We start from the raw sequence: 21,356 nt of genomic DNA, 5'->3' as shown, positions 1-21,356 counted from the left end.
GACAGTTAGTAAAACCTAGTACCTTTAATACTGTCTAGGTAAAAGACTGTTTTATCAAATCCAGGAACTTGCTTTTGGATTTAAGTGTTATCTTTTGTTGAACAACCCTTTTTAATCTGATACCTGGACAAGTGTGCAAACTGCAGGAGATTAATCTGAAATGGCAATCAGTGTAGGCAATGTCAGCTTTATGTTCAAGTGGGATGCTGTTGTACAGTCTACATGAAGAATGATTTAGTCACATCTGGAGATACAGTGGTTGATGTTACTGTTACACAATACTGCAAAAAGAAAGTAACTTATCTTGAAAGTTCGAGCTGATTTGGCCATGGCACAAAAAGATTGCTTCAGTCTAGTTGTCTTGAATAGCTTCAAGGCTTTGGAGATTGCAGACAAAATCGTTCAGCATCCCCTGAAGTACTGAAACAGTCTGTTAGTACAAAGTATAAGGTGCTGGTTAAATGCAGGAAGGAAAGTTTTAGGATGTCCACAAGGTTTTATTGCTGCACAGTAGTCATGGGAGAGGAATGAAAAAATTAGATCAGAAGACTCTGAAAAGTGACAACCAGATAATCAACGTTTTTAAGCGAAGTCCAGGGCACAGTCAAATCAACAGTGATTTAGGCTCTTTGAGGAAGGATCTTAAAAAAGATCATGTAATAAAATAGGTAGTGCAGCTAATGATTTTATTTGGATTGTAGCTTTAATTATACACTTGAGGACATCACACACATTGCTGAGAATGCTCCATACACCAGTGTGAAGATCGTGTTAACCTTTGAATGATACGATAAGCCATGGGTGAAGCATTCTGGGCAATGTGTTAATGCAGAGCTTGGCAAATCAATCAAGGGGGAGGGACATTCACACATGTATCTGATTGATGAATCACACCTTACTCAGGACACGACACAATTGGAAGAGAACATACTACCATAAATTTTAATGAAAAATATTAAAAAAAGGAAGTATCATAATTAAGCAGCCAGTCATTTGTTTAGGTAAGACTTGACTTTATACACACATTATGCATTGATTAGACTGGCAAAGTGGTATTATACAAGTAGTATTGTTGAACAACACATGCTGCTCCTGTCTTAGACAGTGTCAACACAGAATTTACATAATTCTGGCTCACAAAGACCTGAAAGCAATAATGCACAATGCATCATAGTATATTGTGCTTTCTTTTACATTATTACCAGTATAACTTAACTGTGTCATTGTTAGGCAATATGTTTGCTTGTAGATTCAAAGTAAAAATTGGTGAGCTACTTAAAAGAACCAATAAGCATTTTTACAGGAAGTATTCACAAAGTTGGGGGCAAGCTATGCGAGCAATAAAGTCTAGTCTAATAGAATTATGTTGCAGCCATATAAATACAAAATTACAGTACCTCGGCTCAGACATTCTAAGGGTCCCATCTTTACGGCATACAATATCCTTGCGTGCGCCTGGAGTGAATTGTGCAAGCCATCCAGTACAGCATACCAGGAAGCAACAGTTGATGTAAAATATTATTAGAGCAGGATACTTGTTTGCAGAACGCCAATCTATTAAAAATGTTACCTGAAAAGAAAAACAGTGTTTACACTGCAACAGAAGATACTGCAGCTACATCTACATGACTACCCTGCAATACACAATTAAGTTCCTGGCAGAGGTTTCATTGAAATACCTTCAAGTTATTTCTCTACCTTTCTACTCTCTAACAGTGTGCAGAATAACAAACACACAAATCTTTCTCTGTGGGCTCTCATTTCTTTGATTTTATTACAATGATCATTTCTCCCTATGTCAATGGGTGCCCCCGAAATCTTTTTGCATTTGGGGGGGAAAATTGGTGATTGAAAGTTCATGAGAGGATCTTGCTGCAATGAAAAATGCCTTTGCTCTAATGATTGCCACCCTAATTTGCATATCATATAAGTGGCACTCTCTCCCCTATTCCAGAGCTGCCTTAATTTGAACTTATTTGATACAGGTCCCACTCCGTACAGCAATACTGCAGAAGAGGACATATAATCATAGTGTACACAGCCTCTTTAGGAGACCTGTTACCTTTTGTAAGTGTTCTGTCAACAAACACAGTCTTCTCTTCGCTTTCCCCACCACAGTACCTATGCGATTGTTCCAATTTAAATGATTTGTGACTCTAATCCATGAGTATTAGCTGGATTCACAGTCTTTAGGGTTAAAACAATGAACAGTTCGGGATGGAATAATGACAATATTATTAAGAGGATAGACTACTACTCACCATATAGAGGAAAAGTTAAGTTGCAGAGAGGCACAACAAAAAGACTGCTATAGATGTGAACTTTCAACCAAAAGGTTTCCTTCTAAAGTAGAAAATATACACACATTCACACAAGCAGAACTCTCTCTCTCTCTCTCTCTCTCTCTCTCTCTCTCTCACACACACACACACACACACACACACACACACACACACACACAAACGGCCACTGTATCTGGCTAATGTGGCCAGTGACTTCAGAAAGTTTACCATTTGTACTACCAGTTTCTTCATGTGCTTCTTGATGTACAGAACAATGAATCCCGTCTGTCAGTCATTATAATTTGTTGCTCTTTCATTGTCAGCTACATCTTTAAATTCTTTCTGCTTGGTATTGTAATTTCATTTCATAGTATAGACTATTGGAGCTATTATTAGTGTTGTTAGCAATACTGCAAATGGTTCCTAAACCGATCTTGCATCTCTCCACACTGAATTCCATGTTACATGGCTACAGTATCCAGTCCAAATGATACTTAGGCATTAAGTACTAATTAGTGAAGGTTTAACGTGAGGACAAAATTTGTGTAAAACTTTTTTGGGTTTTGTACATTATTATATTAAGTTTCATAGCGGAAATTTCACTATAAACCTCTTACAGGCAAGTCACACAATTTCTTAATAACCAGTATGCAGATCTGCTGCAATTCAAAGAATAAACAAAAAATTCAATGTCTCTTGATTCCTTCCACTGGAGATGGATGCAGTAACTGAGTGATCTTGCTAAGTTGGATTTCATTATTTTTGCATATAACTGAATTAGTCTATACAATCAAAGATGAACTCTTAGGCTGTTATGCTACAGACTGTTTACCAAAGATACATCCATACTATCTCACAGTGGACAAATGAGAATTTTTGTAGTAATTACTGTTTTAAGGTGGAAAAAGAAAGAGAACTTTATTGTTAAAAGATTAGGGGAGAAGAATTTAACCTCTTATCTTATTTAGCAACTCGCTATTAAAGTGAATGTAACCTTGCATAAATGAGAGCAACATGTTTACAACCTTGAGGTGAACCAAATCATTGTGTAAGTGATATTGTGTAACCATGTGGATATTTGTGCATATGACACCTGGATAATTTAATATAAGCAAAGAGTGAGAATAAAAGTAAAAGAGTTGATGCAAAGACAGCAAGTATGCTTGATGGTAGTCTAGTATTTGTTGACTAGAGGTCAATTTTAGTTTTATAGTAGTATATAGTTTATCATACTTGAGTAATGATTTTGATGCTTCTTCACTTATAAGGGGTGGCAGACAAGAGGGTACAAGATTTTCCAAGGTTCTATCAGTAAATATTCTGATTATAGTTAGTGGACCAACTGGAGTCTCCTTTACCATAGTAGTAAATAAATGAACAAGAGTGATGAATTGCAAGTTAGTGAGAAGCAGGACAATATCGTCTTCTCGAGAGCAAGAGTTCTCACTCTTTGGAATCGTTGTTTCTTATGTTCTGATGTTGTTCTGTTTGTCTGTCTGAGATATTCCTTTTGGGCTTTGTGCAGCTCCAAGTTTAGTCGAGTTGCAACTTATGTCAGAATTGAAGCAAAGAGACTTCCACGCCATACATCGCTCTCAGGAATATCAACAATTTAGAATGCCTGATGGATAATAATGTCAACTGTGTTGATCCTTTTTCATATAATATTCATTTTCATCACCTAAATGTCAGATTCAGTACAAGACAGTCACTATATGATAAGAGAAGATTAAGTCATGCACTTATTTGCAAGTTGTTGCACTACTCCATCAGTACAGCTGCTGACTTATGAATAACTAAGGAATATCTGTCAGGACTCTGTCAATTTTTACTGAATGCAAAGTGCCTGACAGCTGCAGACTCTCGCAAATGGTTGGACAAGAGCACCTTGTGCAACTTGGCATCAATTTTGGTTTCCACACTCTACCTGGTTCACTGCAATGAACTGTCTTGCTTGTACGCAGCTATGAGATACAATAATGCAGGTAATTTTGTTTCTGTTTACAATTCTCAGCTCACTACACTAACTTTTTTTCCCATCTCAAGTTACAATCAGCTTACCACCTGCAACATATTAGAACTAACTGTGTCACATATCACAAACCTAATAAATTGCTATTTGCATGAAGATAATCATTATTCATTTACTGAACAGGTTGAGTGGTAGAAAGAAGCACATACAAAAACAGAAATATTATAGCTTGGCTTAAGAACTAGCATTTGTAACAGTCAGAATACAACTGATAGTACATAAGCTAACCTACCATGAGCTCTGAAGAAGAACTGAGTTCACAAACTATCATGTTCCACCTTTTGTCTATGCATTTAATAAAAAGCTCACAGCCTCCATTATGTGGTAATTGTTACCTATCTCATTGTTTTGTATTTCCCCCAAGACTTTCCAACATCAAACAAACCACTGTTATTTTCAATTATTACCCTTATCTTGATTTGCAGTTTTAATTGATTCTACTGTCTCTGCCAAAATTCTTCCTCTTTCCAGTTGAAATGATTTATTTGAAAGCCTGCCACCATAAAGATTTTAAATTAAAAGCTTGGGACATAAAATTAATTTTCTGAATACATAATTCCAAATGTGTGAAGAATCCATTCAATTATCTATATTTTAAACTATTAAAAGTTATTATAAACAAATAATAAACACTTTAGAAATGGATTACAAACAGTCTTGACTGCAAAAACATTTATTTCGATGGTAACGGGTTTTGGTCAGTATTTGACCCTCCTCAGACGAATACTATCATACCTCGATGGTAGGCAGTCGGGATGGAGGTGAATGGAGCAGGTGTTGTAACTTCATGAACATCAACTGCTCGGACAACACCTGGTCCATTCACCGCCACCACCTACCATCACAGTATGAGTGTCTGAGGATAGTCAAAAACTGACTGAAACCGGTTACCATTGACACAAATGTTTTTGTGATTGAAATGGTTTGTAACCTATTTTTAAAGTACTTTTAGCCAGACTGCTGTTTCTCCATGAGACATGTTCTCAAAAATTATTAAACAATAAACAAATTTAACTTACCACTGTGAAAACATTCAAAAATAAGCAACAGCTGCCAGCCCAGCCAATCAGGTTATGTATCTGTTGTTGTTCATCTGTTGTGAAAAGAGGATCCTCACACTGTATTCCACATCCGTCAGTACCATCATAGAATGCTTTTGAATTTTCAGTTGGTACCAAAGGTTCTTGACAATGTCCGGTGACATTAAATTTCAGTTCTCGCACATCATTCTGTTGAAAAATTGAAAGGGAAAAAAAAGGGGGGGGGGGAGGAAGAAAATGTGAGATGCATTTCCACAAAACTGAAATGACCAAAATTCTTAAAAGTGAAAAATAAAACACACACACACACACACACACACACACACACACACACACACACACACACACACACACACACACCTGCAAAAACATGCAAGTAAAGCTAAGTGTGAGTGATACCGAAAATGATCACGGGATTTTACACCTTCATCAGCAGAAAAGACAGAGGAGGAGGAGGACAAAGGGAGGAAGAGATGAATTGTTTGAGAGACACTGTAACAAGTGGATACAGAGAGGAGATGATGTAAGCCAACAAATGAGAGAAATTAACGAAGTAATGTTAAAGACAAAAAAGCAAATGACTCGGGAAGTAGATGTGATGGTATAGGTTGTACAGTGAAGGTAATTATGGTCAATGTATAACTACACAAATAATTTCAATCTCATAATTTATTTCATATAGAACAAACTACCTGGCCCTTGAGAATTCAATGGATAATAGTTAAAGATACAATAATGTCAGTCTTTGTTTCTAATATGCACATACTGTTATTAAAAATGGTAGAAATACACTGATGAGCCAAAACACTTGTTTAATAGCATTCCAGATGTTTTCCACTGATTCAGATCAGGTGACTTTCACGGCCAAGACATCAATGTGAGTTCACTATCATGGTCATGAAACAATTGCAGAACAATCCTGCCCATAACATGGGGAGTTATCCTGCTGGACTATATCACTGTAGTCAGGAAAGACATCAAGCATGAAGGTGGTGCGTGTCATAAGCAATAATGATCACACAATCCACAGCTTTCATAGTGCCTTCAATTACTACTACAGGTTCCATGGAAGCTCTGATGAATGTGACCCATAGCATAATACTGACTCACCAGCCTGCACCAGTGACGCAGTGCACATTTCGAGCATCCGTTCGCCTCGATGTATACGGACATGACAATCTACCTTATGTAACAAGAAAGTGATTCATCCAACTGCAGCACAAGCCTGCAATGCCACCAGGCAGCATTCAATCTTGCAGAGGGCATTGGTAATGTTTCGGCTCATTAGTATATGTAGTATATGTTTGGTCAGAATAAATATTTATGGTTCAACAGTTTTATAAATTGCTTATTCCTTCCTCTAACTAATTGAGTCAAAACATTTAGAACTGATTGTCACGAAAAGATCTAAGACACTGCCCTCATAAATGGACTGTTTACCTGCTCAAGGTAACACACAAAATAAAGAAACTGCTAACCACAAAGGCGAGCACTGGACTAGTAGTATACAGGTACGTACTGCCATCAACATAAAGGCACTGTTCAAGTACTACACTGGAGTTCAAGAAAGTCCAAAAACTAGTGTACTGCCTTTACAAAAGTATTCCTCCTATTTACAAGTTAGCAGAAGCTATAAACACACAATTCTGTGAATAATCAAGTTGTGGAAGAAAACTGCTGAATGGCTACACACACTGCCCATATAGCCCAGTCACCTACAGAATAAAGACAAATGTTCATAAAAGGTTTAGTAACCACATTATTCAGATTGAATAAATACAATTAGTAGGAATTCCAGAACTTCCGAAAAGTAGTAGTAGTTTTCAATAAACATGTAGACTTCAAATCAATATATATTGAAATTATAGGTTACTGCAATGGCTGAGAATGATTATCTGCTGGCACAACAAGTAATTCCAGTGGGAAAAATGCCCAGGTAAGATGAACTGCCAGTGGTGAGCTACAGTTTATCAAAGGGAACTTCCACCAGTTACAAGATACATCTGCCAAAGTCAGTGAGAACTTCAGAGAAAACCTAAGTTGCTAAGGTATTTGTTTCTTTATCTAACTGTTCTCTCATGGCATTAGCAGAATTTTGAATATATTTCAGAAGAGTTAACTCAACATAATAAGTAATACACTTAATATACATATGTAACACATCACTAGGACAGAGAACACAACTGCAAAAGGCTGCTCATGCAGGCAGTAAATCAAGGTTTGTCATGTTGAGACACGCATTAGCATTCACATGCAGTTATAGGAATAACAGTTACCAAAGTTCATAGAGGGAAAGGACCAAAAGTTTACAAAATTGTTGAGGCTTTCGTGGTCGCTGGTTCACCTTCCGTGGCCACTTGTTAGCTTCCTTGGCCACTTGTTCATGTACTGACTGTTGGCTTCTGTCTCGGGATCTTCAGTTGACATTTGTTTAACAATATTCCTGACATTCTACCAGCACAAGTGGCTGGCACAGTCAAAGGTTCATGCCCCACTGCTGATGGCAGATATTATATGTATGAGGTATGTGCAAAAGTTATCAAGAATTTTGTAATTTCGTGGGTTGTATTAGTCCAACTCACACAATTTTTTGATTTGTTGGTAAACATATCTGAAACGTATCTGTACACTGGTAGCCATATTGGATGTTTTGCCTGTTGTCAGCTGTCAAGAAGGTTACATGTGTTTTCTTACGAGTGACAGATTATTGATTTGTTTAAACTGGACCAGAGAAATTGCATTGAATTTTGCTATAAAATGTAATAAAAGTTTTACACATGCTGCTTATTGCTTTTGTTGAGTCTGCTATGAGTGAAACAAGGGTTTACAAGTGGTGTAAGCATTTCCAAGAGTGCCATGAAGCAGCTGAAGATGATGAACATTCTGGACACCCCAGCATGTAAGCAACCAACGAAAAAATGGAAAAAGTTAAAGGTATGATTATAAACAATTGCCACACCACAATCAGAGAAGTTGTTCATGATGTTGGCATATCAACTGGCTCATCCTCTGAAATCATTTGGATGTTTTGCATATGAAATATATGACAGCAAAATTTATGCCATAAAGTGTTGAATTTCGAGCAAAAACAGCAGTGAATTGAAGCTTCTCAGGAGACACTAAATGAAGTCAATACTGATGCAGAACTACTGAAATGTGTCATAACAGGTGAAGAAACATGGGTGTATGAGTATGACATCGAAACTACGAGGGTTGTTTTTTAAGTAAGAGCCATTCGCGCGTATAGTCCTGTAGTTCGCGCGGACGCCGCAACAAGCCATGCGCCACTTGCCGGCATCCTTCACGTTCACACTTATGCAAGTTACAGCTCTGTAGCTGACGTGTACGCATCGCGTGTGAGATACGGTCATTGATACGTTTTTTGACCGCGAGAAGCCTATTAGCTGCAGAAATTCATCGTCAGTTAACAGATGTTTATGGCTTGAATGCAATGAGTGAAGGTAAAGTGCGTCAATGGGTTAGAGAGTTTAAAAATGGCCGTCAAAACGGCCATGACGAAGAACGCTCAGGCCGGCCCTCTGTGATCACTGATGATTTGGTGGCTGCAGTCGAAACAAAGATTCGTGAGGACAAAAGATTCAAAATTTCCACTCTTTCTTTGGAATTTCCACAAGTTTCAAGATCGGTTTTGTACAAAATTGTGTCTGAAAACCTAAACTTTAAGAAACTGTGTTCTCGGTGGGTACCCAGACTCCTCACAGAGGACCACAAAGGGAAGAGATTTGCCACTTCATTGGACTTTTTGATTCGTTATGAGGAAGAAGGGGATGCCATGTTGAGTCAAATTGTCACTGGAGATGAAACATGGGTATCCCATATCGCTCCCGAAAGCAAGCGACAATCGATGGAATGGCGACACACAACCTCATCCGTCAAGGTCAAAGCCAAACAGACGCTGTCAAAGCGCAAGATTATGGCAACTGTGTTCTGGGACCGGCGCGGTGTTTTGATAGTGGACTTTATGCCACGAGGAACGACAATCAACTCAGATGCCTACTGTGCAACTCTAAAGAAGCTCCGCAGAGCAATTCAAAACAAAAGGCGCGGCATGCTGACAAAAGGAGTTTTGCTCCTGCACGATAACGCTAGGCCTCACACCTCTCAAAAGACTTGGGATTCGATTGATTCTTTTGGCTGGGAAGTTTTGGACCATGCACCATACAGGCCCGACCTTGCTCCTAGCGATTTTCACCTTTTCTGGTACCTGAAACACCATCTTGGTGGGCAGCGCTTCAATGACGACGAAGAAGTGAAAGCAGCCGTGAGCTCTTGGCTGTCGGAGCAGGCGGCCGAATTCTTTGAAGAAGGAATTAAAAACTTAGTTGTACGGTATGACAAGTGCTTAAATAAACAAGGCAACTATGTACAAAAATAGGTAAAAGTGTGTAGAATCAGAAAATAAAAGTTTTTTTACAAAAGTATTTGTATCTTTTTTAAAAAATAAAAACGGCCCTTACTAAAAAAACAACCCTTGTATGCCTCAGCCATCTCAGTGGAGGCACTCATGATTGCCAAGGCCGAAGAAATCTCAGCAATTGTGGTCAAATGTGAAGGTTTTGCTCACAGTTTTCTTTGATTTCTTTGAGTTCTTGCCAAAAGGTCAATGATCTATAAGGAATACTTCCTACAAGTTCGATGCTGCCTACATGAACCAATATGAAAAAAAAAAAGGCCCACAGCATTTTTGGCGAAATAATTCATGGTTTTTGAAAAACAATATTGCACCTGCTTGTACTTCATTGCTTGATCATGAATTTTTGGTGAAAAACAACATTGTAATGATGCCCCAGCCTTTATATTTAGCAGATATGAACCTGTGTGACTTTTTTGTTTTCAGAAAGTCTTAAAGAACCGTTGCCTTATGAGCTTGACGAGATTGAAAGCACATCACTGAAAAAGCTACGTGCTATCCCAAAGGTCGAGTTCCAGAAGTGTTTCTGGGATTGGAAGACGCAGTGGCGTAAGTGCATAACATCAAACAGGGGCTAGTTTGAAGGAGATAACAATAATGTAGATGAATAAATAAAATTATTTCCAAAAAAAGAAATTTCCTGATACTTCCTGAACACACCTCATGCATTTTCCTGGTCATTACCAGAAAGGTAGGGAGGGAGGGAGGCTGGAGGGAGCCAGAGAGGGGGAAGGGGGCAGGGGGAAGGGGAGAGGGAAGGGGCTGGGTGGAGGGAGAGGGGGAAGGGGGAAGGGGGAAGGGGAGAGGGGAGAGGGAGGGGGTTGGGGAGGGAGACGGGGAAGAGGGGAGGCGGAGTGAGAGGGAGAAGGGGGAAAGAGGGGGAGGGAGAGGGGGAAGGGGGAAAGAGGGGAGGGAGAGGGGGAAAGAGGGGGAGGGAGAGGGGGAAAGAGGGGGAGGGAGAGGGGGAAAGAGGGGGAGGGAGAGGGGGAAAGAGAGGGGGAAGGGGAGAGGGAGGGGGTTGGGGGAGGGAGAAGGGGAAGTGGAGAGGGAGGAGGTTGGGGGAGGGAGAGGGGGAAGGGGGAGGGAGAGGGGGTGGTGGGGAGGGGGAAGGGGGAGAGAAGGGGGAGGGGAAGGGGGAGGGTGGGAGGGGGGAGAGAAGGGGGAGGGGAAGGGGGAGGGTGGGAGGGGGGAGAGAAGGGGGAGGGGAAGGGGGAGGGTGGGAGGGGGGAGAGAAGGGGGAGGGGAAGGGGGGAGGGTGGGAGGGGGAGAGAGGGTGGGAGGGAGGGGGGAGAGAAGGGGGAAGAGGGGAGGGAGGGAGGGGAGGGAGGGAGGGAGGGGGAGGGGGAGAAGGGGGGAGGGAGAGAGAGAGAGAGATGAATGATATCATTATAATTATTCATTTAAAGGAGTTTCAAACACAATCATCAGCAGGCAAGGATATATGCCATTTTTAAGTGTAAAATGCCACCAAGGGAACCACCAAGTTTTGCCATCTTGTAATGAATGTATGGCCATCTACAATGTCAAACATTCTCACTACATGGGACAACAAGGAGAGGAGGAGGAGGAGAAGAAGAAGAAGAAGAAGAAGAAGAAGAAGAGATAGCGATGATAATGATAATGTATTTGAGAGCATGGACACAAGATCTTTAGCATCTTATAAGTCTGTGGATAAATAGAGGAATATTTATACAAAAACTAGAATATAACATTTATTTAAACACCTGCACCTGCACCTACACATGTGAACACACACAGACTTGTGTTTTTGTAAGCAGTCTCCAGCGCACTAAAAACTCCAACCTAGAAGCTTAGCCTGGAGCCTTAATAATAAACAAACTTCAAACCTGTTTCACCACACTTGCTAAAACATGGGTAATGCCCTCATTTCAGTCTGCTTGTCAAATTTCAAATGCACTCTATTACTATGTTGCGTAGAATGATCCACACACCATAGGCCTACACACTGGGGGCTCTGTTCAGTGGGGTTATTATGCCTGTGAAGCCATGCACTAATGGACAGTGCTCAACATGGTGGTATACACTGCAAAATTTGTTAAGTAGTAAGATGTTGTGAACAAAAAGTTTCAGATCTCAACAAATCCACTGAGAAAAGTAATTACAAGTCAAGTGACCAGAAAAAAATTAAAATTTGTGTCACTACAAAAAAGCAAACTGTTTCTGCCAGCAACAAATGAGATCATCCAGTTGCATGCTGTATAAGCTCTGCTTTTGGAGAACTGGTGCTTGTAACAATTCTGAATTTTTGGCTACATGGAGGGGACACAACACTGGTGTACTAGCACACTCATTTCAAATACATTCATTTTTTCCCTTTACTTTCTCTCTTCTCTTTCTTCAATTGCTGTTTTCACACAGCTTTGACAACAGCAGTTCCTTCATTGTATACTTAATCTCCCCCCCCCCCCCTTTCTTCTTTGTCCGTTTATCACTCTACTACAATGGCAGCCACTAAAGGAGAATAACAGTGAAATTGGTCTTGTGTTTTGCTAAGCTTTCAATTTCCTCTTGATCCATTGCTATGATTCTTACTCAAGAGACCATCAGTGAACAGGTTGGTTATAAATACACTTTTGTTACTTGAGAAAAATCACCATGAAAAACAAGTGACTGTAGGACATTTGTACGAACATGCGAAAAAGAAATAATGAACAAACCATTGAAGGAAACATATAATTTCCCCATGGGAGGGTAACATTTGTTAATAGGGTGCCATGTTTATGTTCCAGATTACAAACATTGCTCAATGTGATGACCATCTGGTTTCACAACAGGGTGGTACCTGTAAGAACCCACACATTACTACGCCTCTGCCACTACAGTTGTGGCACGTGCCACATCCAAGTAGCGCATCGTTCAGCTGCTCCAGGCACTTCCACTTGAGATGACCGACTGTGGACGGCACCTCAGTCACCTCCAGCAACCCCTGGTAGTGGAATACCCTTTATACTGTCTGTCACTGGCTCCAGCCAGCCTTTCTTATACATGCTACCAAACCATAATCTTCTGATTATGTTAAGTATGTCATGCTGTGACTCCAATAAAGGCTGCTGGTTTTCTATAACTGTGTTCTTTATTGTGTTTGGCATGAGAACAATTTGGCATGAGAACAATTTTCCCATGAAGGCGGTACTTCAATCACTTCTCCACCAGCAGCAACTTACTGTGGCCAATTTGGATCAACTCCACTGCAATTTCCACCATATGATGACTCTCCTGAAGATTGGGAAACTTATGAAAAATGGCTCCACCAACACTTCATTCCATTTTGGTGACAAACAAGGAAGTTGGTAACGCTTTGTTTTTGTCATTGATTCCTGCTCACATGCATAAGTTGTTCTGTCAATTGCCCCCTTGCAGGGACTTGCCTCACTTTCCTTTGATGAAATGTGTAGTTTGTTGTCTGCTTATCATCACAAGCACATCCACATTATCACTACTTACATAGACTTTTACCAGTGTTAAAGCAAACACATCAGTCATATCGGACTTGGATGGTGGAGATACAAGGTCTGAGCTATAAGTTGGCAAGATCCCCAAAGAATCCTCGCTGACTCCACAGTTTGCAATGCGGTCTTCTCATCCTGTTACATCAAGGTCATCTGGAGCCTCCCACAATAAACAACTGGCACATGGGCACGTTTTGGTATGTTAGGGTTCGCAAGGTGGAGTGCCTGGCTGCGGCCGCCACTATTCCAATCAACAGGCAGCATCACATGTTGCTTTCCTCCCCCCCCCCCCCCTCCCCCCCCGGTCAGCACCCACATTACCTTGGCTACCAATCCATATAGATTTTGCTGAACTTTTTTTGGACACTTTTTAGCTGCTGGTTATTGAAACTTGGAAGATGCCTTCCAAGTTTCCTTACGTTGTTCGTTGTCCACCTACCATGGAAGAAGCAATGGTCAAGGAACTGTCAGTGATTTCTTCTATCAAAGGCCTATCTTGTATGGTGGTTTTGGACAATGGTCCTAAATTTATACTCAATTCTTTAAAGATTTTTGCTCCTGCAATGGCACTTGCTATGTCACAGTGCTGCCCTTCCATCCACAATCCAATGGGTATGTCATGGAATTACTGGTGGAAGATGCCCTTATGTTCTTTCTCAGTTCTTAGAGAATGACTCCAATTTGGGACAGATCTTGGCCAAACACTTGTGCAACTGGCAGCCACAGATGCTGCTCCACCTCCTGGCCCTGAACAGGCATCCTGCAGCGGCATTGACATCATCACAATTTGCACCTTTCACTCCAGTCTGGGAATGAGGGCTCAGACAGCACCTGTACTGGCTTGCAGGCATCATCTACCACCGGTGCAGATGCCGTGTGTTCATGGTGGGCATCGGCGAGCACCTTGTGGTGCACAACTACAGTCAGCTGCACTCTAGGTTGGCTACTGACGCTTCATGGTGGTCTGATGCACTGGTGGCTCTTCTAATGGAATCACTGCTTGCTGTGGGCAGCATGCCACCCAGGAAGTGTCCAACCACACTCCCGACATAGCCTCTTGCTGCTCTGTCGATGGTCCAGCCACACATGGGCGAGGCAGCTCATGCTCTCACCTACTCTTGCAGAGGGCAAGAGGACACCAAGGCTTTATTGGCACACCCACAGAAGCCTCCTACGCCGCTGCAGCTGCCTCCTCCACTGACACCGGTGCCACCTTCCCTGCCACAAGTACCTGCCAGAACCCCCTATGTTGCCTCTGGATGCCACGTCTCCCCAGCACCAGCAATGTGTCTGACGTCAATATGTCCTCTGTCTACGAGGAGCCAAGGTCCTCCACCTGCTCTCCAGCAGGGGGAGGAAGACACACTTTTTCCGCCCCAGTGTGCGTGTCCGTGTGGACCAATAGCTGTTTGCGTCCAGGAGAACCGCATATGACACCATGGACACGTCAACTGCCAAAGTGTCATAGAGGAGCCAGCATCTGGGTGCTCTTTCACCTAAGGTGGAATGAGTGTAGTAACCTACACTTACTACACTGCTGCCACTACAGCTGTGGCATGTGGCACAGTCAAGTGGTGTGCTGTTCAGCTGCTCCAGGCACTTCCACCTGAGGCTGCCGACTGTGGACAGCATCTCAGTCGGGGTGTAGCACGAAACCAGCAGCCCCTGGTGGGCAAATACCCTTTATACTGTCTTTCACCAGTTCTAGCCAGCTTCTCTTATACATGTTACCAAACTTAAATGTTCTGATTATGTTATGCATGTCACACCATGACTTCAACAGAGGGCATTGGTTTTTCATAAAATTGTGTCTTATTGTGTTTGGAGCTGGAACAGTTCCATTTCACAACTGTTTGCAGCACTTTTTGAATGGTGGACTACGGGATATTCAGCTGCAGAGAAAGAGCTCGTGTACTGCTTGAAGATCGCACACTGCGTCACGCATTCTCAGCCGTGGCAACAGTAACTTCTTCAACAATGTGTGGCACAAATTGACTGTTGGCCTCTCTCCCAGTAGCAACTCCCGAATCACCGGTTACTTCAAACTTCCCAATCATGTTCTTCAATCTTGATGTGGAAACAGCACCTCTTTGTATTCATTTAAATGCCAATACTCTTCAGAGCACCAGCTCTATTGCTGTAGTTTCAATAATGCAACTTTATGAGCAAAACCCTGCTCACATTGTCAAGGTCCATGTTGACTGTCTGCAGCTGTAACACACACTGGGGCTTGTGTTTCAACACTACGTCATTATACCAGTACTGGTGCCTAACAGCAACAGCAACACTAACGCTACTAACAACACAAATTCTGCAGCACTCCGTCTGAACATCATTCCTATAAAGTTGGGTATCCACATGGTAAATAGTTCTCACTCTACACTGCCTCAAGTAGCAACTTTAGACAAGGGGGCAAAGTTAATATAAAAAATATTTGAGTGCACTGATTATGTGGATCACAATTCAAATTTTTAATATAGGAACAAAAAGCATTAATGAGTAAACTTATTGGAAAGTGAGTGTAAGGATTCCAAGAGTCTTATATGCAGATTGTATCATTTATGACCATTAGTGTCAACTTCTGACAGGTGCAGGTCATTTCTGGTTGCCTGAAATCACATAACAGTTTCTGTGAGTTTAAGAATTAAACTGTAGGCTGTGAATCACTTATAGATCTGTTCAACTAACATCTGAGCTCTGCCTACTGAGATGGTGTTAGAATCCTTGATCAGTGTGAGGGTAGTTCAAAGTGCTGGGCTAAAAGTGCCAAGGAAAGTGCCCCTTCAAGACTCCTTGGCACTTTTAGCCCATCACTTTGAACCAAGTACAGTCAGCCTCTTCAAACACGAACTAACAACCACCCACTTTCAGTGCAATGGGGAATTCTTCGAGCAGACTGACAGTGTGGCCATGGGCTCCCCACTGGCTCCTGCGACTGCAAACCTCTATATGGAACATTTCGAGGAAGTGGTCCTTCAAACTGCCAGACAGAAACCAAAGCACTTCTTCCACTATGTAAAAGATACTTTTGTCGTGTGGGGACATGGAAAACAGGTGCTAGATGAGTTTCTGGACCACCTCAACAGCATTCATCTGAACATCAAATTTACAATGGAAATGGAGGAAAATGGATGCCCCCCCTTCCTTGAGGAAAGCAGATGGTTCACTAGGCCATGCAGTACATAGGAAGAAGACACACACAGACCTATACCTTCATGCAACAAGCTGCCACCATCCAGCACAAAGACAAACAGTACTGACCATCATGGTACATAGGGCACACGCCATCTGCAACAAAGACAGCCTACCTTCCCACCAAAATGGCTACAGTGAAACGCAAATCAACAGAGCACTTAAAAGGAAGAAGGAAGCAGTGAGAACCCCAGAAGAAGATGAAGAAGAAGAAGAAGAAGAAGACAAACAACTTGCATTCCTTCTGTACGTAGGTCTGCTCTCAGCCAAAATTGCACGTCTTCAGGGCAAATACAATATCAAATCCATTCTCCGACCACCACCGAAGACGAGGGAGCTCCTAGGTTCTGCCAAAGATGCGCTGAACCTAAACACACCAGGAGTATACAGCATACCATGTGTATGCGGTAAACAATACTCAGGGCAAACACAGTGTTGTATATCTAAACGCTGCGAAGAACATATCAGATGTGGGCGACTAGGTCACACAGAAAAATCAGCCATAGCAGAACACAGCATAAATGAAGAATACACCTTCAACTTCGAAAACACGAAGGTACTGTGCCGAGCATCTGGCTTCTGGGAAAGCATTATCAAAGAATCCATATAAACAAGGATTCATGACAATCTGGTCAACAGAGATGAGGAATACCAACTCAGCGCAGCATGGAATCCTGCAATAGCAGCAATCCGTCTGAAGCACGACCGTCAACGTCCTCCATTGCGGACGCAGACAAAATCCTTACACCGAGAACCGAACGCAGATGCTGGGAGGCGACCGCTAACCCCACCACCGCGCGTATGTTGCCGGTCCACCACAGCCACCCGAGGTCTATTGGAAGGGGGTGATCGCACATATAAACAGCTCGCTCTCCGCAAATCTCGACACTTCACCAGAAGATGGGTAGTATGACACTTCCCGAAACGTCGCAAGATATCAACACTACCACCCAGCTGGAGACCCAAGAAACCTTCAACATCATCTTAGTTTGCAAGAAGAATTTTATGTTCCATACATTCAAACGATCCAAAATATACCAACAGGATAATTATTCTTGTTTAGCTCTGAAAGACTTACATTTGTGGAGAAATTTTTGTGAAAAACAAACTTGGAGACAGTTAACTTATGCTCAGTTAAATGAGTCTTTTTTTTTTTTTTTGGGCGGAAACCTGCTATGGTCATTAGCGCCCGTTCTGTGACTTAGGAAACGGTAAAAAACGAAAATGGAAAGCAGCAGCAATTGGAACGAAACTTAAAAAATTGGAGAAACTAAAAGCAGAAGGAAAGCTTAAAAATCCACTACAGAAAGGGGTTGGTTGTCCCCAAAAAGAGCTTCAAATGACTGATGTCATCTCACTGGCACAAATAAACTCAAGAACGCGATCGGCCGAGCACGTGTCATCTGCTAAAATGGACGATATCGCAAGCGACAGCTGTAGACGGGCACGTAACAGAGTAAAATAGGGGCACTCAATTAAAAGGTGTCTTACCGTACACAGCTGAGAACAGTGGGGACAGAGTGGGGGAGGATCGCCGCTTAAAAGATGTCGATGGCTAAAAAGACAGTGCCTTATCCGGAGTCTAGTTAAAATTACCTCCTCCCGACGACGAGTTCAGGAGGAAGAGGTCCAAGCACAGGGAAGAGCTTTCACGTCCCGCAATTTATTATGGGGAAGTGTCGACCAATGTGCATGCCATAAAAAAACAAGATCGGCGAAGGGAATCGTGCGAATATCTGGCCGAAGAAGAGAGACTGCACCTTTGGCCGCTATATTGGCCGCCTCATTGCCACAGATACCAACGTGTCCTGGGAGGCAGAGGAACGCCACAGAGATGCTCCCCAAATGGAGCAAGCGCAGGCAGTCCTGAATCCGGTGGACCAGAGGGTGGACAGGGTAGAGAGCTTGGAGACTGAGGAGAGAGCTGAGAGAATCTGAACAGATAACATACTGTATCCGCTGATGGCGGCGGATGTATTGGACAGCCTGGAGAACAGCGTAAAGCTCCACAGTGTAAACCGAACACTGGTCGGGAAGCCGAAATCGATTTGGGGTGTCGCCAACAATATAGGTACTCCCTACACCTAACAATGTTTTTGAGCCATCAGTGTAAATAAATGTGGCTTCCTTCATTTGTGCACATAGAGCAGCAAATGCCCGACGATAAACAAGTGAAGGGGTATCATCCTTGGGAAATTGACAAAGGTCACAGAGGAGGCAGATCTGGGGACGGAGCCAAGGCGGTGCTGTACCCCAAATTGTCAAGAAGGTTTTAGGAAGGCGAAAGGAAAGAGAATGGAGCAGTTGACGGAAGCGGACTCCCGGTGGTAGTAGGGAGGAACGGCGGCCTGCATACCCTACATCCAAGGAGGTGTCGAAAAAAATGTCATGGGCCGGATTAGCAGGCATGGAAGACAGATGGCTAATATAACGACTAGGAAGGACAGCTCGCCGATTGGACAGCGGAGGTTCAGCAGTCTCAGCATAAAGGCTTTCCACAGGGCTGGTGTAAAAAGCTCCAGACACTAAACGTAATCCACGGTGGTGGATAGAGTCGAGACGCCGAAGAATAGACGGCCGAGCAGAGGAGTAAACTATGCTTCCATAGTCCAATTTCGAGTGCACTAAGGCGCGATAGAGGCGGAGAAGGACCACTCGGTCCGCTCCCCAGGAGGTACCATTCAGGACACGGAGGGTGTTGAGGGATCGCAGACAGCGAGCTGAAAGATAGGAAACGTGGGAGGACCAGCACAGTTTTCTGTCAAACATAAGACCCAAGAATTTAGTGATGTCTGAAAACGGAAGGTTGACAGGTCCTAGATATAAGGAGGGTGGAAGAAACTCCTTACATGGCAAAAAATTAACACAAACGGTCTTACTGGGAGAAAAACGGAAGCCGGTTTCGATGCTCCAAGAGTGGAGGCGATCGAGACATCCTTGAAGACGTCGTTCAAGAAGGCTGGTCCGTTGAGAGCTGTAGTAGATCGCAAAATCATCCACAAAGAGGGAGCCCGAGACATCAGGAAGGAGACAATCCATAATCGGATTTATGGCAATGGCAAACAGTACAACACTCAGCATGGAGCCCTGGGGTACCCCGTTTTCTTGGGAGAAAGTACGGGAGAGAGTGGTGTTCACCCGCACTCTAAATGTGCACTCTGCCATAAATTCGTGAAGAAAAAGGGGCAGCCGACCTCGAAAGCCCCAAGAGAACAGTGTGCGGAGGATGCCTGTCCTCCAACAGGTATCGTATGCTCTCTCCAGATCAAAAAATATTGCTACTGTTTGGCGTTTCTGGAGAAATTTGTTCATGATATAAGTGGAGAGAGCAACAAGATGGTCAACTGCAGAACGATGCTTTCGGAAACCGCATTGGGCAGGTGTTAAAAGATTGCAGAACTCCAGCCACCAAGCTAAATGGCAATTCACCATACACTCCAAAACCTTACATACACTACTCGTGAGAGAAATGGGGCGATAGCTAGAGGGGAGATGTTTTTCCTTTCCAGGTTTCGGAACAGGAATGACGATAGCTTCCCCCCATCGTCTGGGAAAAGTACTGTCGGTCCAAATTCGATTATAAAGGCGAAGGAGGTAACGCAGACTATGGTATGATAAATGCAGCAACATTTGGATATGGATGCCATCCAGTCCTGGGGCGGAGGAGCGAGAAGAAGAGAGTGCATGTTGGAGTTCCCGCATGGAGAAAACAGTATTGTAGCTTTCGTGATTTTGAGAGGAGAAAGCAAGAGGTCGCACTTCCGCTGCACGTTTCTTCGGGAGAAACGCTGGCGGGTAATTTGAAGAGCTCAAAATCTCAGCAAAGTGTTGACCCAAAGAGTTAGAAATTGCGACGGGGTACACTAATGTATCATGCGCGACAGTGAGCCCAGAGACCAGGGAGAAACTAGGCGCGCCAGATAACCGTCGAATCTGACTCCAAACTTCCGAGGAGGGAGTGAAGGTGTTACATGAGCTAGTAAAGAAGTCCCAGCTTGCCTTCTTGCTATCACGGATGACGTGACGGCATCGCGCTCGGAACTGCTTATAGCAGATACAGTTGTCCAAAGTAGGATGGTGGCAGAAAACGCGAAGAGCACGTCCCCGCTCACGTATTGCGTCATGGCATGCCGCGTTCCACCAAGAAACTGGGGGGCGCCGGGGCAATGCGGAGGTGCGTGGTATTGAACGTTCCGCAGCTGTAAGAATAACGTCTGTAATATGTGTGACCTCATCGTCGATGCAAGGAAAGTGACGGTCATCGAATGTCGCTAGAGACGAAAAAAGTGTCCAATCGGCTAGGCCAAACTTCCAGTGTCATGGGCGCATATATGGCTGTTGAGGCTGCAGTCTAAGGACACATGGAAAGTGGTCACTCAAGTGTGTATCATCAAGGGCGAACCATTCGAAGCACCGAGCTGGCAGAACAGTACCGACCGAAAGGTCCAAATGAGAGAAATTTGTCGTGGTGGCAGACAAAAATGTAGGGTCCCCAGTGTTGAGGCAAACTAGATCCACTTGGTGGAAGACGTCTAGCAATAGTGAGCCACGTGGACAAGGATGTGGAGATCCGCAAAGCGGGTGGTGGGCATTGAAGTCACCAACCAGTAAATGGGGAGGGGGGAGGGGGGGGGTTGGAAGCTGACCAAGAAGATGAAGGAGATCAGCTCGTGCCACTGGTGTGGACGATGGAATGTATACAGTACAAAGAGAAAAGGTATACCCAGAAACGGAAAGACGGACAGCGACAGCTTGGAAGGAAGTGTTTAGGGGGATTGGGTGATAATGGAGAGTATCATGGAGAAGAATCATGAGTCCTCGATGTGCTGGAGTGCCTTCAACAGAGGGGAGATCAAATTGGACGGACTGAAAATGGGGGAGAACAAAGCGGTAATGGGGACACAGCTT

General features: G+C 43.1%; 1 protein-coding gene across 1 annotated transcript in view; it reads right to left on the bottom strand.

Annotated features, from left to right (window-relative positions):
* Window positions 1–21,356, bottom strand: part of LOC126161408 (smoothened homolog) — a 114,119-nt gene that overhangs the window by 60,053 nt on the left and 32,710 nt on the right. The window contains exons 4-5 of the mRNA XM_049917189.1: window positions 5,334–5,543; window positions 1,398–1,570 (exon numbers count right to left, since the gene is read on the bottom strand). Coding sequence (XP_049773146.1) covers window positions 1,398–1,570; window positions 5,334–5,543 — 383 coding nt within the window. The remainder of the gene's footprint in view (window positions 1–1,397; window positions 1,571–5,333; window positions 5,544–21,356) is intronic.

The sequence above is a fragment of the Schistocerca cancellata genome, chromosome 2 (assembly GCF_023864275.1).
Source record: "Schistocerca cancellata isolate TAMUIC-IGC-003103 chromosome 2, iqSchCanc2.1, whole genome shotgun sequence".
NCBI lineage: Eukaryota > Metazoa > Arthropoda > Insecta > Orthoptera > Acrididae > Schistocerca > Schistocerca cancellata.
The sequence above is the reverse complement of the archived record's forward strand: the minus strand, read 5'-3'. Positions and strand labels throughout refer to the sequence as shown.